At 36.1% G+C, this 13069-nt stretch overlaps 1 protein-coding gene across 1 annotated transcript in view; it reads left to right on the plus strand.

Annotated features, from left to right (window-relative positions):
- ralgapa2 (Ral GTPase activating protein catalytic subunit alpha 2) overlaps positions 1 to 13069 on the plus strand; it is a 190668-nt gene that overhangs the window by 106393 nt on the left and 71206 nt on the right. Inside the window, 9 exon segments of the mRNA XM_016511733.1 lie at positions 1654 to 1721; positions 1803 to 1893; positions 3772 to 3954; positions 5370 to 5489; positions 6652 to 6845; positions 6929 to 7027; positions 8049 to 8204; positions 12711 to 12839; positions 12929 to 13057. Of these exon segments, the coding sequence (XP_016367219.1) occupies positions 1654 to 1721; positions 1803 to 1893; positions 3772 to 3954; positions 5370 to 5489; positions 6652 to 6845; positions 6929 to 7027; positions 8049 to 8204; positions 12711 to 12839; positions 12929 to 13057 (1169 nt within the window).

Raw genomic sequence — 13069 nt, forward strand, 5'->3', positions numbered from 1 at the left:
GGGGAAGGGTCCATAGGTCCTCATATGGCTTGTTAACTGAGGGGTGTTACAGAGTATTTGTTAAATATAGCTAACAAAATATATATTGTGTGTTTGATTGGTCCAGACGCTACAGCGCCAACTACTGGCCTGACATATGTTTTTGGCTGTTTTAGCGGATATGTATAAACGCAAATCGTTTTGAAAACGTTGTCGTGTATACGTGAAACTTTTTAAAAATGCAAGGGAAAAACGTTTCCGTTTTTGACTACATCGTTGTCGTGTAAACGTAGCCTGAGATTGCTTTTCTAAAAAAAAAAAAGAGAGAAAGAAATGGCATGTTGTATTTGAAGCATTTATTTGGGTTACACTTTAAACCCACTAATGATCATTATATACTTAGGGTGTATTCACACCAGGACCAAATGCAATGTTGATTTTTTTTTGTTTGGTGCGGTTCACTTTCACACTGCACTTTTTGCAAGTGAACCAGAAACTGTAAACCAAACCACACGTGTGCTTGGGTTCATTTGGAAGTGGACCGAGACCACCTCTTCAGCTGGGTCTCAGGACGGTTGTTTGGTGCACACCCGAGTGCGATTGCTGTATTCACACCTGCCCAAAAGCTCCGCACCAAGGGGTGAAACCAACCTGAGTTTGATTCAGTCGAATCAAACAAACAAAGACAGGTGTGAACACACCCTTAGAGACAGTATGAGAACAATTACCTGTAAATGTGATTGACACCAACATAGAAATATTCATCAGTCTGCTTTGCTGAAAATACAGAGTTGTGTTAGACACAGATGTTACTCATAACATACTGTACGTCTTAACTTTATATTAATACAGTTTTTGACAGTTGTGTTGTGGTAATTGTTTTTGTGATTTAGTATAGTGTCAGTGATTCTATTCATTTGAAATATTATAGGTAGAAACCCTTAAAAATAATGTTGTTTAAATCTACTGGTGAAATCAGATGTTTTGAGGACTACTAAATATTTGCCCCAGAATAACTTAATGAAGAGCTCAATTTTTTTCCTCTGACCAAATTGAACAATATAAAATATGTTTAGTGTTGACTTGAACTTGAAACCTTGAATTTTGTATTGTTTTCCCTAAATAACTATTGTAATACAGCTTCACTATAAAATAAATGCACATGTAAAAATTATTATTTTTGCAACAAGTATATAAAGAGCTTTTATTTTTGTGGACAACTGCTGTTTCTCTGAAAGCTGGTTTACAAATTGTGTGAACAGTGCTTTGCTTTGAAATGCAGATAGACTGTATGCTTATTTAAATAAATCTCAGCCTTTTGCAAAAGGCACTGAGCCATATTGTGATGCTTTACCAAAGCAGTGGCGCAAAGCACCATGTTAGAGAACTTTTGTATTGAGAAGTGTAAAAATAGTTTCATTCATTATGAAACAGGAAGGGACAGATTAGACTGTAGAGGGCCACATCTGTATTGATATTAGTGATACTGATGTTTATTCATAGCACTTAGCAAAAAGATGCCATTAAACAAAATATATGCATTGGATTGTTTGCACAGTTGTCATATTAGCCAATGTAACTTAAACTAAGAATTAGTCTGCTGTAGGAATTTGCTTGAAAATCACAGTCAGGCAGCATGATTTCTGATATGTGGGCTACTGGTATGAAACACAGGTCAGAAGAGAGATGAGTCTGTGTCAGAGAGCAGCTCTACAGGGAAAAGAGAGGGCGACGCTCCCACGGTCAGTAACATTGCATTGCCATTGATTTATGAAATGATTCTTCACGTGCTAATTTTATTGAAGTTTTGTGGATATTCTCAGATTCTGATCCGGCAGAGCAGCAGTCCAGCAGATCTGGATTATCCAGCAGACGGAGCTCCAGCATTTCTGAAGATTAAACTACGGGAGAAAAGTGAGCTTTGTTCGATGATCGCTCCTGGCATTTTTCTGTTCTTCTTGTTAAAATAAAATAAATCTTTCTTTCTTCTTTTTTTGCATTCTTTTTTGCTTGGTTGTATACCATAACAGTAGTTGTACTACTACTAATGATAATAATGTAAAAATTAAGTCTTGTTTGTTTTGTTTTGGTTTATGCTTGATTTTAATAGGAAAAAAATGCAAAATATCTTACATTAAAAGAAAGAATAGTAAGGTAGTTTGATATACATAATGTATTAGTATACAGTATTATGAAAATATCAATAGGACCCTAGTGAAAAATAAATATACTTAAATGTATTTGAAATTCATTTATTTCATGCTAAGTATACTACAAATACATTTTTATATTTATGTACTTAATAAAATGTCCTGCAATTGTACTTTTAGTATACTAAACTGGCATACTTAAAGTCTGCTAATATGGAACAACTAATGTTGTACTTAATGCACTTTAATTGTGCGGAAGTAGTGCAATTAAAGACATACTTAGTATATTTGATTGTGCTAAAGTGGAACTATTGCTATAAGTATATATAGTATAAGTATACTTCAGGTACACTTTAAATATTTTGCATTTAATGTCTGATACTATTGAAAGATCACACAATACTCCTCAAAAGTGACATTAAAACACATTTTAGACTTCATATCAAGAAAAGTGCATTGTGCACAAGTAATATGCCAAGTAAAGTTTAATTATAATTTTTATATCAGTATGTCTCGAGTTATCTGCCAGTAAATATGTTAATAGATTTGAACTATACTTAGTATGAAATAAATGTATTTTAAATATATTACCTTTTTACTAGGGGAATTATGTTATATTATAAATAATTATCAAAATAATGCCGTAATAAAATAACACATTAACTAATAATTATAATACATTTATCTGTGTGTGTGTGTGTGTATATACTATACATATCACTCACATCGTTAACACATCCCTTCACACTGGTGTTTTTCCCTCAACATTTAAACAGGCTCGTATAACCCCACTTCTTAAGGCTGCACAGATGCAACAGTGCTGCGAGATTCAGTGAGAAGCGTTTGAATTCGCCACACAATAAGGTTGCTGCGAGATCTAGTGAGAATCATTCAAATTCTGCACAGAATTTTTTAAATGGGATGATCAAAATATACTTTGTGGTAAACAAACCATCACAATTATAACCAGTAGACAGCAGCAGAGGAGCACTTATTGGCTATATTACTGTTAATAAAAGTAAATGTTGCATGCATCTTAACTCAAGCTTAGTGCTTTACTGTCAAATCTGTATAAACAATAAACAAAAGAAAAACAACAAGAAATGAACATGTAATATTATTAGTAACTGCACTTATTAATGCAAAACAATAGTCATTTTATGATTAAATGATCTATATTTTAATACTCCCGCACACCACCCCCAGCACTACCAGATCTGGTCCTGGCGCCACCATCTGTAGAACTTAGTGGCGCTGGTGCCACTGCTCTCAAATGTTAGTCTGGAGCCCTATATATATATATATTGTTTAAGATGACAACTGACTAGCTGGATGTACATTATGCTGCCTTTTACATGGCTACTTGTCATGTAAGTAAATAATTGGACTTAACTTTATTAGCTCACTAAACACAGAGCTTCCAAAAATCAAGATGTCACCAGATGCGTCTGTATGAAACAAAAGAGGGTGAGTGAGTGTGTGGTGTGTTATGAGAGACATAAAAGAAGCACCATCTTCAGATAGCCATATGAACGGTCTATACGGTTATACATTATCAGGGAATAACAGACCACAGAGATCTGCATTTCAGAGCGCCGTGTGATAACTAATGATTTTGTCAATATAACCTCTCTTCTGTCAGGTGAGAGTGTGAGCAGTGAGACGTCTAATGGTTATCTGAACGATGCTGAGGTGGGTCTGCTGGCGTGGCACGCGGTCGAGGAGGAGCCGGACTCTCCCTCTACACATGACATGAGCATGAGTGTTACTGTGGACACAGTGAGCCAGAGGAGCCTCCTGCTCAGCCACACTGAAGCACTGGCAGGTACCAGAACTCAGCACAGATCATCCCCTCTGAACCTTGATCCTACCCAGCACTCATGTGTCTCATCTGTGTCAACCCACAGCAGTAGCTGTCACACCACTCTGTGAAAGTTGTCTTGTTCTTGATGTTCTTGTTGTTCTTGCCCACTACTCTGATCTCAGTATTTATAATGAAGATAATAGCAGAACGGCATATGATGAAAGGAATAGTCCGGGGCTAAATACAGCAGCATCTGTGGGATTCTGTCAGTGATTGCCAGTTTGAAAAAATGCAACACACTTGCACTGGAAGTCTGTAAGGTGATTGTACAGCACCAGAATAAACATTACAAATAGACAATTCATCACACTTTATTGAAACTTAAACATTATACACTTAAAGATTATACATGTTAGCATGAGATTAATGCTAGAAAAAAACGCCTTGTATACATGTCATATAGGCACATTAAAAAAACAAATAAACACAGTATTTGTAAACAGTTTATTATCCATAGACTAGGTTGCCACCGGTGCTGTGAGTAGAACGGTATATTTAACCCAGAACATTCCTTTAAATCAGTGGTTCTCAACCAGGAGCCCGATGTCCACTAATGTCCAAGGGGAATCAAGATGCTAAAATTGTTTAAAAAAAAAAGAAAAGGAAAAGGGTATCATTAAAATAAGCTAAAAAAAAATTATTTTAATTGATCTTCTCAGCAACTTTTATTTATTTATTTATTTATTACATGTTATTTTTATGTTTTTATTTTATTTATTTATTTATTTATTTTTTGAAGGATAAGGGCTCCCATTAGTAAAAGGGTAAATTAGTAAAATTTTAAAAGCTAATCGACATTTTTTTTTATAATGACCATTCGTTGGATTGAAATTGTGTGTAAAAAATCCTCGTGTTGAAAAAATCCTTACATTCATATTATATGTGAATATGGGAGACAGTAAACAAGTTCATGCAAAGGTCCCCCCCCCCCATTTTTTTTTAAAATGCTGTAATAAAAAAATACATATTATTATTTTTTATATGTTGAATTTATGATTAAAAACGGGACTGCAGAGTGTGACATGATATCACAACCATTGCAGCGTCCAAACATAATATTGCGTGACCGCCCCTTTATTTAGTAAATCACGAACGATTGTAAAAGTCATGTAAATTCTATGGTTAAAAAGAGGGGAAGCCTTTGAAGTACATTCGAAATGCCTGTAATCCTGAAGTTTGTTTTCAGAGAAGTGTCGGGCCTTTGAATAAGGTGGAGAAGCACTGCTTTAAATCATCTTAGCATCTGCCACTGATTATTCGATGATTATATCAGGATCAGCTCTTGTGCCTCATGTGTCTGTAAGTGTGTTTGTTTTCCCTGTTTGTGTAAGATGTGATTCCACCACCCTTCCATCCATCACTGTGTTGTTGTGTAGGGTCAGATTGTGCCGCTCCTCCTCACTGTCCTCCAGTGTCTCCGGCTCTCCTCGTGCCTCATGGCTGCTGTGAGGGCCCTCATCTCCTGGAGGATGCCATGAATGTGCCTCACCATCTGGGTATTGCACTCATCCTCTCAACCTCCCTCAGACCAAACTCATCTTGTGTACTTCACTCTACCTCCATCCGTCCAAGGCAGCATATTTCCAGACCTTCACACAGGCAGCTTTCTTCTAAGACAACATCTTGACCAAAATGAAACCTCAGAAATAACTCATTTGAAATGCTCTTCATGGACAGGAACATGGCTTTTTTTAAATTATTTAATTATTTCTGTTTGGATGATGTGTGAGACAGTGGGACTGTGCCTAAACATTGGAGCACTTCATTAGTTAGCTGTCTCAGTTTAACAGTTCTGTCTTATTAATTATTATTAAACGAAGAAAGTAAACCGTATACGAACTCATACTCTAGTGTTCCACCAAATGAGTTTTTATGGCTCATATAGTATAATAGAGTGAGAATGTGGAGCTCAGCAGAAAAATACACCTCAGTTTTATTCAGAGACACAAACTGAGCGAAAATATGCAATGTGGTGCAGATGCTGATATTCATATGACCAAAAAGTAAGATGAAATTCTGATCGCTTGTGATGTAAATCAATGAGATCTTTATAACTGTATCACAGATACTAAAATAAGATGTTATAAATATCCATCGTCACTCTATATCTCCCAATATTGTGTCTTAATAAGATGATATTTAAGTAGTTTTATGATCAAAACATATAATGCAATGCAATATAATGATGACTGAGAGATAAATAAACAAATAAACATTCATCAAAGGCCTGATGATAATTTTTTAGACTGACAACTGAACATGATTTTTCCAGTATGTGTTCGTCTTGAAATATTACGAACAATATCAAAGTTATTCTTATGTCTACTTTACAATTAAAAAATTCACAACAAAAAGACACATGTAACAGGTAGATAAAGGGAGAAAATATTATACTAAAAGGCATCAATCAGATGATAGAAGGAATGTAGTAGATTGTGTGCAACGGGTTTTTCAGCTAAATTTGGATCATGTTGATCATTTAGAGACCTTAGAAATGTGTGTAATAAAATAAGATAGATAGATAGATAGACAGACAGACAGACTTTATAGGGCTAAACGCCATTTATTTCTTAACCAAGCCAACATCAACCGGAAGATCTTTCAAGGCTTCTTAAAGGTTTAGTTAGTTGCTCACTGTGTGTCTGCTCTTCTTTACAGACAGCAGTGAGTTTCTGGCTGATGACGTCAGCATCATCGCCGGCGGCAGTTTGACCGGTTGGCACGCCGACTCGGCCTTCGTTCTCTGGAGGAGGATCTTGGGGATTCTAGGTGATGTGAACAGCATCCGCTGTGCCCGCATCCACGCCAAGGTCTTCAGTTACCTCTACGAGCTCTGGCACAAGCTGGCTAAGGTAGGTTCCCTTCGTTCCCCACAAAGCCTTGTTTACAGTTAACTTAGAAATGAAATGCAAAAGATCCTGAACTGGTGTTTCAGATCAGAGATAATCTTGGGATCAGAGTGGAGACAGACACAGCCGTGGCCAGACCCTTGTTCATCCCTCCTCTGCGCATGCTGGCCTCCTGGCTCTTCAAGGTAATGCGCATACATTTTCCATCAGGAACGTTCTCTGCTGTTAGACTACAAGAGTTTCACAGATGATCAGCCAAGAAACATTACTGTCTACACCTGGGAATAATCTGCCTCAGATTGGGATTGTAATTGGGTTTCTTTTAGGGTAAGTTAAAAAAATAAAAATTGGGCAAGTAATTAATGCTTTTTTTTTTTACATTGATAATAAGAATTGTTTCTTGAGCAGCAAATCAGCTTATTAGAATGATTAGAACGGAAATTCAGCATTGAAACGCAGGAATAAATTATATTTTAAAACATACTCACATAGAAAGCTGTTTCACAATGTTCCTTTTCTTATTGTATTTTTGATCAAATAAATGCATTGTTGCTAAGCATAAGAGACTTCTTGTGTGTGTGTGTGTGTGTATGTGTATGTGTATGTGTATGTGTGTGTGTGTGTGTGTGATTGCATTTCATTTCATACTTGTTACGTTGCCTGACACAGAAAAAGATACAGGACAATAACTGTAACGATAACAATACAGATATAACTTTAATAATCATTCTAAATATAAAAACAGGACAGTCCATATCACAACTATAACGATAAAGGAATAAAGCAACATTATAGTTGGAATCACTTACAGAATTTTTTTTTTCCAGCTGTTGAACAATAAAAAACATTTGGTAGCCAATTAGAATCCACCTGACTTTAAAACATTTAAAGTGGCGGATGACTACAGCGCATTCTTATAATAAACAGAATCTTATCATGCATTGATATGTGTGGCTGCTAATGTAGTTATTGTTATAGTTATCTTTATGGTTATCATTCTTGGTGTGAGTTTTATTGGGAATTCATCTCTATTCAAATGCAGGAGAGAAGCAAACAGATGTAAAGTACTAGGTGGAATGCAAATAGAGCACAGTGATGTCATGAATATGCTAATTCGGCCACGTTTTCTGTATTTACTCTGGACTTTTTGTGTTGAATAAGAGTAGGCACACTGATTACTGAATGACTTATGATGTGTGTGTTCAGGCTACCATGCTGCCGTCAGAGTTCAAGGCTGGGAAGCTCCAGGCATATAAGCTGATCTGTGAGATGATGACCAAACATCAGGACGTGCTGCCCAACAGTGACTTCCTGGTGCACCTCTACCACGTCATGCACAAAGGCTTCACCAGCGATGATCAGGTACAGCTGATTCTGCATGTGTTTTATTAAACCTGCTTGTGTTCTGTTCTTGGTTTTACACGTCTGTTTGGCACATTATCGATTGTAATCATATGTGTATGCATATATATACATACACACCAGGAAGGGACATGGCATAGGAGTTGTGGAAGCTCCAGAGGAATTAAATAAATCATACTAATCCAGAAAAAGTACTTCCACCAATAAAAAGGGGTTTTAGACAACTGTACATCTCAATAACAAAGACTGTTCTTAGTCTTTAATTGAAAATGCATTGCTGTATTGTTTTTCATTCTCTTCTCTTTCATTTTAAGAGATACATTTTTTATGATTTGTTGAGGATATGCCTCAAATTCTGCTTGTAGAACTTAAGTATCTAAAATATTCCTTTAAAAAAAGAATAAAAAACTTCATGCAGTAGACCACTAGATGGTGCAACAGTCTTTCTTTCTTGTGATGCAGTAAAGCTGCCTGATTCTGTACTTGAAAAATTGCTTCTCTCCTAAACGTTCACAAAGAATCATTATTGAACAATCAAAAGAGAGTTAGTCTGATCTGATCTTGACTAATATACATTCTTTTTTTTTTCTTTAGGTTTTTTTTCATGAACAGGTTTTGTTTTTTTTGTGGTTTTGATGATAATGCACTGTGATGAAACATGTTCAGATCTCCAGTGGTGTGTGTGTGTGTGTGTGTGTGTGTGTGTGAGTGTGTGAGTGTGTGTGTGTGTGTGTGTGTGCTGGCACTGCACTGTGGCTGATGGAGTGCCTTACTCTTTATTTCTGTTTCTTGTTATTTGGTCAGAAAATAAGAGCTCCCCGAATGTTTAGCTGCAATGGAAAAGCAATGGAGATTGGACAAGAAAGACAGCAAAAGTGCTTTTGGCCACTGTTGTGGAGCTACACACTGTTGTGTGTCCATAATAGATTCTATTTGTGTCACTGTTGGCTTGAAGTCTCCCTCAAATCCACACAGGAACAGATTTGAAGGCCAGACAGAGCTCAGAGACAACGTGAACGCTAGTGCAGAAGTGCATCTCTTCTGCTGTAGTTTTACCATTCACTTGATGGAGCTGTTAAAGTTGAGCTTAGAGTTCACATCTGAAACACTTCTGAAAGAACACGGCAGTACAGTTTAACAGCCAACTGCAAAAACAGCATGAATTGGGCTGGATACGGGCTGCAATTCAAACACAGTATTCATTCTTTTCTGGTGCACTGAAAATTGAATAACTGTTAAAATCGTATGTACAACTATAGAGTTCTTTACCACTGAAGAACTTGGGCATCTCTTTGAAGTTTTGTGCATGTACACCATCAGTCACACCTTCTGAGGCTAAAATAGTCATCAATTCAACTTGAAAAAATGTGATAATGTTTTAACATTAATGTGTCAAAAATTATTTATTAATGTGATAATGTCTTAACTCGAAAGATGGATTAAGTAAATTGTTTGAAAACAGCATTTTCGAAAATGTGTTGGATTAAATAAAAAGAAAATTAAACATTAAAAGCCACAAAGAGAATTTAAATCAAGATTCTGTAATTTTGCAACCAATTGACATTTTGCGATGTCAGTCTTAAAAACATGCAGTACATTTTTTATTTATTTTTTTGTATTTTAATTTACATTTTAGTTTATGGATAATTAACAAAATGGCAAATAGTTTTCTTGTTATTGTTGTTGTTTTTTTAGTTTCAATATGTTTTTGGTGTCACATGGCAGATAATAATTTTCAAAAATGTAAATAATTCAGATAATAATTTTCAATAATTTTAAACTAGTTTTCAGTTAAAAGTATGTCCTAACAAATGCTTAAAACTTTATTTGTTTATTGCTAGGCAAATTTGATCGTACAATTTTTTTTTTTAAATCAAAGAATAATCACATGGTCAAAAATTAACATTGTGGCATCCCTTTGGGTGGGACTTGACTTTGATCACTGGGATTGTAGAAAGTGCAAGCTAAATGGGTGACTAGGGGATTATTGTAAGGAAAGAACTGAAGTTATTGCTCTGCCTTCATCAGAGAAGACATGCTGTTGTGAGGAAGACGGGACATTCATGTTTTTGACTGAAAATTAAGGGGCACATATTTACTGTAAATTAATAATGATGTGGGTATAATTAACATTGCATCATAAAATAAATAAATACATACGCATTGTCAATTTTATGGTGATTTTATATCAGTAGAAAGTTGCTGGTTCACAAATAGAATTACCAGCACAAAATAACCCTTTGAGTGAATCATACATCAATATTTATTGATGTATAATACATTTTATTGCTTAAAAGAAATGATTAGTACAAAAATGTATTTTACTGCAGTAAAAAGGGCATGAAACAGTGTGCTGTGAAATGTATCTGTGCAGGAACCCAGATCAAACCGAAGCTGAAGTTAATGATCAAACCTTTCTTTGTGCACAGCTATAGGAACAGGAAAGTCAACAAATAAGAGTACTGCTAACAGGTGTTGTACTGCTGGCTGGATTTAGTAAATACACACTGACCATCAGCACATTGATTTTTACCTCCATTGTTCGGAGTCATGTAAAGGTCACAAATTGAGGTATTTGTCTAAGAGCTGCAGCACATCTAGTGTCTTCAGATGAAAGGACCAATCGTGGCACATTCACCCATGTGTCTGTACATATAAATGTCCTTGCACTGCTCTGACCATTTAAACCGTTTGGCCATGTTAAATTGTCACAGACACACATGCTGTAGATTCAGATTGTGCTTGCCGTATTTACCGCTGCATAATAGTCCCGCTTTGCAGAATTGCCGCTTCCTCCAAAATGCTCATTTTGGGTAACCACGCAGCAGTTTGGTGGCGCTTAATTACTACTGGTTGCTAAGCATTGCAAAGGTCAGTTATTGCAGAATGAGGGTAAAATGTCCTTGCAGATGCACCGCTTCCACCAATTTAACATCTCCCTCTCAGCAGGACTCTTTTTATGCCGCTAGGTTGCCTATATTGGTGTTTTTTTTTCTTCGTCTGACAGTGTTTACAAAGGATTCAATTAAGGAAGATGAATGTGGCAGTTACGGAGCAGCCGTGTTTGTTTATGCATTTGTTTGTTTGTGCACATGGCACAGTGGTTTCAAGAAACTGATGTGAGGGAGACAGAAATGGTTGGTGGTTTATAAAGTAGTTAAAGCATACACTCCGAGTTATGTAATGTTTCACACCTTCAAAGTAACGTATGAAGTGCAGAGATTGTGCCTCGAAATGTTGTATGCAGTTAACCGGAGTTTGAATCTGTCAGTACAAAATAGTTGTACTGTACATTTTTTTTAAATGTATGTAATTTATTGGAGTCATTTTTCTGTTTGTTTTTTGTTTTTTTGGTACACTTCTTGTTCCTCGTTATTTTGAAGTGAAGACATGGATACCCACTCTGAAACGCAATAGCAATGTTCTATGAATCCGTACCGAAACACAGTGAATGATTCATTCGTGAATTGATCCCAACAACTCAATGATCCAATCACTTTCCAAGGCACTGAGTTGTTCATGTCTGTCTGACTTGTATTGACCTTGAGTGTGTGTGTGTGTGTGTGTGTGTGTGTGACTGATGGTGTGAAAAATAAGTTATTAATTCAGAATTTTAGTATTGATTATTACATGGCACATACATTTTGAGATACATACTAAAGAGATAGTTCACCAAAAAATGAAAATTTTTATCATTTACTCACCCTCATGTTGTTCCAAACCTGTGTGAGTTTCTGTCTTATGTTGAACATAAAAGAAGATATTTTGAAGAATGATGGTAATCAAAACAGTTGACTTCCATAGTATTTATTTTCCTACTATGGAAGTCAATGGGGACCAACAACTGTTTGGTTCTTCAAAATATCATATTTTGTGTTCAACAGAAGACAGAAACTCATACAGGTTTGGAACGACGTGGGAGTGAGTAAATGATGACAAAATGTTGGGGTGAACTATTCCTTTAGGTATTGAGTTAATTGTGAACTAAGTAGGTTGTGTAAACCCATTTCATGAAATGCTTGATATGTAAAAACAACAAATAACATTAAAATAGCACAAATGTATGCACATGCTTCTTTCCTGCTGTTGTAGCAGATTCAAGTGATATAAAACGAGCATGTTTGCATATATATATATAGAGATTTTTTTTTTTAAACGTTATCACTCTTTGCATCATGTGACATCTCATTTTATATTGTAGCCTGTGTTTATACTATTTCTCACCACACATTTAGTTTTTGTTCATTTTTTTATTACTATATAGTATATTTTGTTATTTTCAGTTGTTTGCACACTTGAAGTGCAGTAACATAAATAGATATTGTAGTATATTAAAGTTTTTATAGTGCATGTTTTGGTAATAAAATAAGATGAATGCTTATGTGCAGATCAGTACATATTCACTGTATTCATCTATTAGTAATATTGTATATCCTTACCTATTCAAGTACTTGATTTGTGTACTTGATTTTTTGTTCCTCCTCTCTCGTGTTCTGATGTGCTCAGGATGTGTTGAACACGATGATTAGGTGGTGCTCACCACGCTTCTTCTTCCTGGGTCTGCCGGGCTTCACCATGCTGGTGGGAGACTTCATCACCGCGGCTGCTCGTGTCCTCAACACTGACTCCTTTGAGGTACCGCTGCTGCTGTCAGTCTGCATCTACACTACTTACAGAAGCACACAGCTTCATTTTGGTGTTTTCTCCATTCATGCTCATGTCAGGCTCCGCGGATCGAGGCTCAGACAGTTCTTGGTTCGCTGGTGTGCTTCCCTAACCTGTATCAACAGATCCCCTCTTTGCAGTCTGTTCCTGGATCTGAGGATATCGTAGTTGGCACAGAAGACATGAAGGTATGCCGTTAC

The sequence above is a fragment of the Sinocyclocheilus rhinocerous genome, unplaced genomic scaffold (assembly GCF_001515625.1).
Source record: "Sinocyclocheilus rhinocerous isolate Xijiao unplaced genomic scaffold, SAMN03320098_v1.1 scaffold955, whole genome shotgun sequence".
NCBI classification, from domain to species: domain Eukaryota; kingdom Metazoa; phylum Chordata; class Actinopteri; order Cypriniformes; family Cyprinidae; genus Sinocyclocheilus; species Sinocyclocheilus rhinocerous.